General features: G+C 33.3%; 1 protein-coding gene across 1 annotated transcript; it reads right to left on the bottom strand.

Annotated features, from left to right (window-relative positions):
- Nucleotides 1–8,005: 8,005 nt before the first annotated feature.
- LOC116204018 (CBL-interacting serine/threonine-protein kinase 20) lies at nt 8,006–9,831 on the bottom strand. The gene has a single exon (XM_031536035.1). The coding sequence runs from the start codon at nt 9,551–9,553 to the stop codon at nt 8,186–8,188; it is 1,368 nt and encodes a 455-aa protein (XP_031391895.1). The 5' UTR covers nt 9,554–9,831; the 3' UTR covers nt 8,006–8,185.
- Nucleotides 9,832–10,178: the final 347 nt, after the last annotated feature.

Raw genomic sequence — 10,178 nt, 5'->3', positions numbered from 1 at the left:
GTACTACAATGAATGAATAATTCTCGTTTAGCATATAAATTTTTATAATTGAATTAACCGTGACTCTTTATTATATTTTTATAATTAGAAAAAAATAATAAATAAATTATGTAACAATAATATATTTGTCAATTGACATGTGGAACGATTCAAAGGATGATGGGCAAAAAGAAAAAAAAGTCTAATAAGCTCTATGAAACTAGTGTGTTTTCTTGTCTCTATAATTAGAGTCGTTGAACCGTCTTTTGAGCACTCAATCATCGTTAGTTTCTTGATCCTTAGTTTATATTCCTAGAGATGCAAACTTTTTAGCTCACAATATTGCTAGGTGGGCGTCCTTTGGTAAACATGTCGGTCCAATCGACATCTCGTCTTCCCTCACGTCTTCTTTGGCGAGAGATGGAGATGTGACTTGGCCCGATCGTACCTTCTAATATATATATATATATATATATACACACACACACACGAATGAATTATCCTTTGAAGCAAAAAATAAAATAAAATCGGGAGACCTAGGAATCTAGAGAAAGTTGTCTTTCATTTGACGAAAATTTTCATGACTTAGCTGTAGCTTTATCCAGGATGATAACCCTAAAAATAATAGATCCTATCACAAGTGAACAAAATGAAGGGGCATTAGAAGTGGAAAAGGTAAATATTAATTGAATTTTTTTGGGCTATAAAAGATTTCATGAATTTAATATAAAAAAATAGAAAGTTAAATAAAATGTATATGTAGTTCCATTAATTAAAATCGAATCTTAACATCAAGGAAATGAAGGAGAGGGAAAGTTGCGTGGGATTTATAAGAATTCCCATACAAAATGCTCTCTACCCCTTTCCTTTTTCTCCGCTTCTCTCCATCCAAACGGAGGACAGATCAATGCAAGAGCCATTGAGTAAATACTAAATAGAGCAATGCCATGCATCTCTTAATAGGATCATCAATACAGTTGGTTGAAACCTTTCAACCACCAGTTTACATATATCATTAACGAGTCCAGATATAGATTTTCCTCGTGGTGTACGTTTCTGTTTTGGTAGATTTGTCACATTATATACATATTGATACACGAAATCACGCCAATTAATAACTTATACCAAGAATCTGGATATTCATTAGTCTGTGTTGTAAAGGCCAAGTGAGAAAAAAAATAAAAAAAAAATATGCAAATTCGACTCGATTCGAACTGAACTAGTCTAGGATTATAGGTTTTCGGGATACCAGGGTGAAAAAAAAAAGAGAGCAATTGTATTCATTTTCTCCTTAGAGTTGATAAGATCCATTCCCAATACAAGTGAAGTTTTGCATCAACCATGATCGCTAATATGTATTATTATGTTTGGTAATGAAATTAAGTTTGATATAATTTGATTTGAGGGGATGAATGCAAAAGTAATTAAGAAAAGTATGTGAGAACATTTGAAGAAGAAAATTTAAAAGTAATAATTGTATTATTTAATTGAGAAAAAAGTGTTAAAATTGTAGAAATATTATTGAATAGTTGAGAGAATTTAATATTAAAAAATTAATTATAATAATAGATAAGAAAAAAATTTGAGAAAAAATTTGAAAAATAATGATTGTATTGTTTTTTGATGAAAAATAATGATTATGTTGTTGAATTGAGGAAAAAGTAAAGTTGAATTATGTTAAATTTGATTTTGTAAAAAAAATTAATTTCTTATTTTTGCCACTAGGGAAAAAATAAAAGTAATGCGAAAACAGTGTTATAGTCAAGGAATGATCGACAAATTCAATATGGTTGACTTTACTCTGTGCAAAAATAATAATAAGGCTGACATTACTTCAAACGATAATTCAGAGTCAAAGAATACTTTTCGGACTGGGGACTATCGGAATGACCTTCCAAGGTACGGTTCCCACTATCCCTCCATCAGTAGGACACCCGTTACCATAAGCCGTTTAATTCATGTTCGATGTTTCCGCAATGCATAGTTTTCATTGCATAACCAGCTGAACCAGTTGGTCGAATTGATTTGGTCGAGAACCTAAATTCCATCAATTGAATTTTCATCCCGTTGATTCCATAATTTATTCAGCTGCATATTTAATCCAATTGAATCCATAAAGCGACCGATGAAATTTGTAAAATCTCGTTGGATACGGTCATACTACCGATTGTACTGATTTAATTTCAAGAGAGAGATCCATTGAAGACACAAAAAAAAAGAAAAAAAAAGAGAGAGGGAGTGGGGAGGACTTGACGTCGGCCGCCAACACTTAAAAAGTGAGTTAACTAGATGCTAGTGACCTCGCCCGAATGCCGGAGGCCGACGTAGAGCCCTGACCGTTGTTGACTTTTTTCAAACTTTTGCGTCTCTTCTCTTTTCGTTATTTAGAATCATTTAGGGTTCTTTTTTATTTTTTAAAAATTTTAAAAATACTTTAATATTGCTCAACACAATATTTTAAATATATATATATATATATATAAAGTCTAAGTCGAATTCTCACGCCGCCACATAGTCAAAAATAAAAAAAACGAAGCTCCCTTACTTTGTCGCGTCATCACTTATCAATTAAAGAAATTTGTTATATATTTTATCATTAATTATGCGATAGAATATATAGATTATATACATATAACCCAACAGAATATATACGAGGAACAAAATATGCAGTAGATTATAAATACATATACCAATTTACTAATCAATAAGAAAAACAAAATAAAAGTAATCAGTGAGGCCAAATTGATCTCCCCTCCGGAATACATATAACAATTTACTAATCAATAATATATATATATATATATATATAAAGGAATAAAAGTAACCAGCGTGGCCTAAATGATCTCCCCTCCGGAGGTCCTTAATAAGTTCATTCAATTTTATTTAAATTATGGAATCAAAATATTCCGAGAATCTAAGTAAATGAATAATTATATATAAAATTCTATAAATATCATATATAAAATTATATATATATCGTAATGAATAAGACTTCTCCTCACTTTTCTCATATTTGTTCTTTCTTTTCTAACAAATTGTTATGGCTTTGTTTACAAAGAATTACATGTGAGAGTAAGTTTTTGCATTCTCTCTTCCAAATTCTGTTTTTTTAATGAGTTTTTTTTTTTGTATATTTGAATTTGATCCTATAGCATTAACTTCGATTGTTTCAATAGGACCTTCAATCCAATTCCAAATTGGCTTCTCAATTGTAACACTCTTTTGATTCACTTTTATTGGATTTGTTCTTTCTTTCTAACCAAATGTTATGGTTTTTACACAAAGAATTATATGTTAGGGTAAGTTTTTGCATTCTCTCTTCCAAATTTTTTTTTTTGTTGAATGAGTTTTTTCTTTTGTATATTTGAATTTGATCCTATAACATTAACTTTGATAGTTTCAATAGGACCTTTAATCCAATTCCAAAATAGATTCTCAATTGTATTTTTGATTTATTTGCCCTTAATATTTCTTTTTCATTCTTTTCCTGAAGATTTTTTTCCATAAACTTTGAGTTGAGTAGTTATACATTAAGATGATGATTCTTATTATTTCACAGTTTGAGATTTTTATTTCATGAATTTTGCTTTTTAATATATATATATATATATATATATATATGGGGCTTTAGAGTCAATATGTTGAATTCTGGATGCATGGATGACTAATTGAAATTTTTCTGATTCTTTCTGATTTATTCAGACTTCAATTCCATAATGACTACTTTTTGTTTTATTTTTCCTTAATATTTCTTTTCATTCTTTTTTGAGTTGAGTAATTATACGTTGATATAGATTATACGTATATATTGATTCCTTTTGTATATATAACAATATATTCCGTTTGTATTATATATTTGCATATATATTGATTTTTTATTTAAACCTTCCGATCTTTATTTTTATATATATGTAACTTATTAAAGAAAAAAAGTATATATCTATACATTTATTCTTTTTGCATATGTAACAAAATATATTTTATTTGTATGATGTATAAATACATCATCAGTTTAATTATGTAAATGATATATTCAGTAAAATATATCAAATTTCTAACAGGAACTTAATTATAGGAAATTTTTATACTTGATATATTTTCTAATAATTTTAAATCGCATATAAATGGTAAAAGAATTTCAATAAAAATATATAATAGTGTATGCATATATTTCTATTCCAATTATGTATATATTATTATAGAATTTTTAATATTTTATTTTTGTTTAATGAACTTAGATATCTCTTCAGTCGACTATAAATATGTATTTTATACCGTTCAAGTTGTCCAAAAAGCAACAATGCTCTTATTCTCAAATTATGACAATTTCTTCTATTTCTTCACTGTTTGTCCAAAGCTTCCCAAATCTTGCTCCCATTCATGTGGCGGATGATCCGATCGACTCAGTAGTGGCAAAATGAGATAATTTCTTATACAAGAGATGATCCAATTCTTTTTCTTAAATATTTCATTTGAAATTTTAAGAAACTTTAGATTTTCTTTTAGGGGTATAGGATACCAATTACCAAATTTTGTACAAAATAATTACTTTTTTTTGGTATAATTGTTGCATCATTATTTATAGAAATTTCCCGCGCAAAGCATGGGTTTTCATTTAGTTTCAATACTGAAAGAAAATCATGTCCCGTCAAACGAACATCAAGTCGAACCAACGGCTAGTAAATATATCATGATCGGTGTAATATCTAATCTGATTCTGAAAATCATGCGCAAGAATCAAACTGAAAACCCTCAAACCGGACCTTCAACAGTACAAGTTGTATTTCTCTTTGCTTACCAATGTGAATTCGACATTCTAATGGATTTGGAGGGGCTAATGGCTTTCAAATTTTCAATTACAAGGGTACTTGCTCCACAAAACAAACACATCATTCATCGTACTGGATAGGGCCCATCTAATTCTCACCTGCTCCCTCGCACGGGAGAGATTTGTCCCTTTTCGTTTCTCCTTTTCTCCCCCACTATAATCTCTGTGGTTAATAAAATATTCTCAGATTCTTCAAGTGGGGTCAGTTACATCAACTATCAACTTCAACTAATCCAAATAAATCCAATACCAAAATTCCAATGGAATGACAACTAAGATTTTCATTATTAATTGCCAATATCATTAACTAAGATCCCCAAAATGGGGGCCTTCAAATAAATCATTTTTTTAAACATAACCTTTGAAGCCTTGCCACAACTTTAAGATGATTCCACCATAACATGTTTTTGGTATGCCCCGGCTAAGAAATCTATTTTTTTATATTAAAAATTTAAATACGCAAAATTAATCTCTAGCAAGTTTTTGGGTAATTCTAAAGAGATAAACTAATTAAATTAAAGTTCTTTTCTAACGCAATGGAAATTAAAAAAAAAAACGAAAAAGGAGTTCATGATTAACAATGGATTATTGTTCAGGAGAATGATTATGATTCTATTAAGATTTGAATTTCAGAAAATGCGATGGCAAATTATTCTATATTTCCATATGGTTTTTGTGATCAACTAATTTTCCACAGCAAATGGGTTATTCAGCGAAGATTTCACTTTTTTTTTCTCTCTAGCTAGTACAAGAATATCAATAATTTTTTAATTAAAACACACCAGTTTTCCAGTTGATAATTTAATTTATTATACTGGAGCTTTTTTGGCTAAATATTTTATTATAATGGTAGAATTAGTGGGTGGCAATATGCTTTAACCTCTGCAGCTTTTGTGGAGGTCAGTTGAAAAACAGTGGAGTTTCAGGTGGAGACTGATGAAATAAGATTGGGCAAATTCTGATTAGTTCAAACCACCACCATCAAGATATTATATTTTGATTAATGAGCTAGCATTGAAAAAAAAAACTCTTTACATTTTTATTTGGTATATAATCGAGGGAAGTTGAGATAAATTTTAAATCAGCTGGCCGCATAGTAATAAAATCACAATGAATTTTCTTTTTATCGTTTTATCATTGAACATTTCTTAATGATATTGGATCTCATATGGGAATGATATCGGCCATAAAAGGTGGATGAATTATATTACACTAGCTCTCATGCACTTGCGTAGGCATGTGCCTGATTATCTTCGTTTTTCTATCCAATCTTGTTTTGTTTTTCATGAAAGATTTGTTAGATTTTATGGGAATTATGATTTATTTTTGTGGATATTTAGTAGTTGTAACTAACTAATAGAAGGTGAATTTTTTTAATGGAAAGAAAGTGACCAAATTTTTAGGAATTGTATTCTTTTTCTTTTTGTTTCGTAAAAATAGAAGACTAAGTAGGAGTGAGATTTTACAATAAAATCAAACTATAGAAAAACAAAAGTAGTTACAATATGAGATTCTTATTTAAATAATAGTATATGATAAGAAGTATAAGATAAGATAAATTTCCATAAGTCATAAATCTTTTAATTTTTTTACATCGAAAGTACCGTCGAAAATTTGACTCTGACTCTTTATGTTTTTACTTTTTAGGCAAGACGACTCATTAGAGAAATTTAAATATGACAGACTTATGTATATATGCGAATTGACTTGATAAAACAGTACAATTCTTTTTTTTTTTAATTTTAATTTAAGGAAAATTAACTAATTTTTACAATTGACTAAGACGTATATTTCTTGAGGTCTCACTTCTACACAAAATGGACATTAGAAACTACTATGAGGAGAAAAGGTATAGTTTGATTTGTAATATGCTGGTAATTTGGTTCTTGATTTTACACCAAACAATGTTATTATTCATATATATATGAATGAAACTATTCTTGGAACACTTCATTCATTGTCTTTTGAAAAAACATATGATTGTAATCTTCGATTTTACGTTCAACTCTCCACCTTTTCTAATGAAAAAAATCGATTTTCCAACCATTTTTTGATAAATAATTTTGACAGCCTTAAATATATACTAGTCATCTAACACACGCGTTGCGCGGACTTTTGTTACGGTTCTTATTATATTATTGTATTTACGAATTTTATAATAACAGAAAAAATTGAAATTAATAATCTCGTTGAAAATACCTAATATATAAATACACCGTGAAAATTCAGAAAAAAATTAATTATGAAAATGTGAAATATTTTAGATATATACTAATGTACATGGTATACGAAGAGTCGATCGTCCGGGAGATGAGAGAAGTCAAAATTACATAATATATAGATATAGATAGATTGGTTCTCTTCCGCAAGGGATGGATTAGTTTTCTTTTTCCTTTTTTTGTTTTATTTTCAAAAACAGGGGTGGAATAGTTGCCAAGTCCAGGCAGTGAGCCTGTACGGTCTTTTTCATCTAAGCCAATCAAGAAATTGGGCTCTCCAAAGTGAAAACCTTATACATGAGCATGGATTATGGGCCCCAATTTGTGGGCTATCAAGACTACAGGTTTCCAGATGCAGTATATTATGAAAACGACCCTTCTTTGTGGTGAAATTCTTCATTAACTGAAATGTCTTTATGATAAGATTATCATCAATTAAATCACGAGTCCTGTTGAGTAGAAATGTATGGAGATTGCCACCGAGGTGGTATTTACGTAGACACCCTCCTGATTGCTATATATCCATATTACCACTTTACTGGTAATGTGCAATGCTATGACAATCAAGACGACTGGTAATATACTATAACCAAATACAAAAATCTTGTTGGCCTAGGTAAATCTAAGATTACCAGTAATATAATTACATTAACTCATACCAGACTAGTTAGACTGAATGGCGCACCCTTCCGTTGAGGCCTAGCATTTTTATATGAGAATAATTTTTATTACTCTGTAACCTCTTGACAAGATTTGAAGTTTGAACCACGACCTCCAGGAGACGCATGCATCCCTTGTTTTGTACTGGACATGAACCAACTTTGCACCCTAAAACCAAAAAAGAAAATAAAAAAGTCTACACCGAAGAAATAAAGAGTGAGAACAACAGATTTGCGGATACTAGACATCGAACCTGCACTTGAAAATGTATGGAGAGGAGAGGAGAGGAGAGGGGAGAGTGGATGAGAGACTGTGCGTGTGATAGAGAAATGGGCAAAAATTGATAGTTATTGAAATACAATTACAGTTACACCCTTAATTATGTGATTGTGATTAACTAAGTTTATTTAAACCTTTCTTCTGATTTTATAATAGTACAGGCAATTTAAGTTAAAAAAGGCTCTGTATTTAAAAAAAAAAAAAAACAACAACAACAAACTTAAGCCGGTAGCGGCTGTGGCTGTTGCTGCGGCTGACCATTGCCATGCCAGACCCAGACGACATCCTTAAGCGAAGGCTTGAGGTCATGGTCATAAAACTCCTGATACTCCAACGTGTCGCCGGCCGTTTTCTTGACCTCCACAATGGAGAATGACGGTGTCACCTCGAATATCTCGGCGTCTATCGCCAGCTGCCCTTTCCGCCCTTCTCTCCTTCCTTGGAGCTTCACCAACCCGTGGTCCTTCATTACACTGAACTTTTCCGGAGCGGCGATCTCCTCAAACTTGGACATGATATCTGACGCGGACTTTGTGCTCGTGAACCTGGACTCCGGTTTTTGTTTTGCGTCCTTCTCGAACAACCCTGAGAGATCAAACCCTTGCGAGAGGGAGATGAGGTCAAAGGCATTGAAAGAATTAGTCCTCGAGGGGGCTCCACTTCTCGGACTTAACATTTTTATCTCGCTGGATTGATTCGATGGCGCGAACGCAGCATGAACATCTTTTACCAACATGTTGGCTTCGATTTGAGGGTGTTGAGGGGCTTCGAACCGCTTGTACCCTCGCCTAAACCAACTGTTCTCCATGATCATTGCGACGGTGATTCTCGTGTTGGGGTTCGGATTGAGGATCTTCGAAAGGAGCTTCCTGACCTCTTGAGGAAACCATGGAGGATACTTGAAGTCACCCTTGGTGATCTTTCTATACATTTCCATGAGGTTCGAGTCGTGGAACGGGAGATATCCAGCCATCAGGACAAAGAGGATGACCCCGCAAGACCAGATATCAGCCTTGGATCCGTCATAGCCCTTCTTGTTGATTATTTCCGGTGCCACATAGGCTGGGGTCCCGCACGTTGTGTGGAGGAGCCCATCTTGCCTCCTCGATTCCCATAGCGCGCTCAACCCAAAGTCAGTGACTTTGAGGTCTCCATTCTCGTCCAGGAGAAGATTCTCCGGCTTCAAGTCTCGATGGTAGACGCCCCGGCTATGGCAAAAGTCGATGGCCTCGATCAACTGCTGGAAATACTTGCGGGCGACATCCTCCTTGAGCTTCCCCTTTAGGACCTTGTTGAAAAGCTCCCCTCCCTTGACGAATTCCATCGCAAAATATATCTTCGTCTTGCTGGCCATGACCTCATACAGTTCAACGACATTGGGATGCCTGACGAGGCGCATCACCGAGATTTCACGCTTGATCTGATCGATGAGCCCAACCCTCAGCACCTTCTCTTTGTCAATGACCTTGATAGCGACGTTCAGGTCGGTCTTGAGGTTCCGGGCATGGTAGACCTTGGCAAATGTGCCTTGGCCCAGCAACCGGCCCAGCTCGTACTTCTGCATCAGGGCTGCCCGTTTCTTCTCCATCCGTCTCACCCCCTTATCGGCCACCTATCTTTTTTGGCCCCGAGCACAAGATTGATGCGGGAAGGGTGTGCTCGTGTAAGACGCCGGACCAATCGATGTTACCCGTTCCTCCATTGTGGAGAATCGAATACTACTCTCTTCATGAAAACATAAGAACAACTCCTATAGGAGAAAAAAGAAAGTAGACAAATGGGCAGGGGAGACTTAAACCTTTGGCAAGGTCAGGCCTTCCGTGAAAGAGAGAGAGAGAGAGGTGGAGAGAGATGACAGAAATAGCAAACAAATATGGCCTTCATGATGAATTTCCAGCAAATTCTCAACAAACATTAGGGACAAAAATAGTCAAAATCAGATTGGGTGGTGTGTATTTTTCTTTTATGGGGAAAAAAAACAATAGTGAGTATATTATTGAGAATCTGGAAAATAAATATAATGGTTGGAAGGGAAATTCTGGCATTAATTTCATTAGGGTTATATGAATTTAATTATTGGTGATTCTTTGAATTAGTAGAGACATTTTTCTGGGGAGAGAGCTCATATTATTATTGAGAAAAATGGTGGAATATGTTGGATAAGTAGTTTGTTGAGACATATGCAGAGTAGACGAGGAAGAAGTGGAGGAGAG

Source organism: Punica granatum, chromosome 4, assembly GCF_007655135.1.
Source record: "Punica granatum isolate Tunisia-2019 chromosome 4, ASM765513v2, whole genome shotgun sequence".
Classification (NCBI taxonomy): Eukaryota; Viridiplantae; Streptophyta; class Magnoliopsida; order Myrtales; family Lythraceae; genus Punica; species Punica granatum.
The sequence above is the reverse complement of the archived record's forward strand: the minus strand, read 5'-3'. Positions and strand labels throughout refer to the sequence as shown.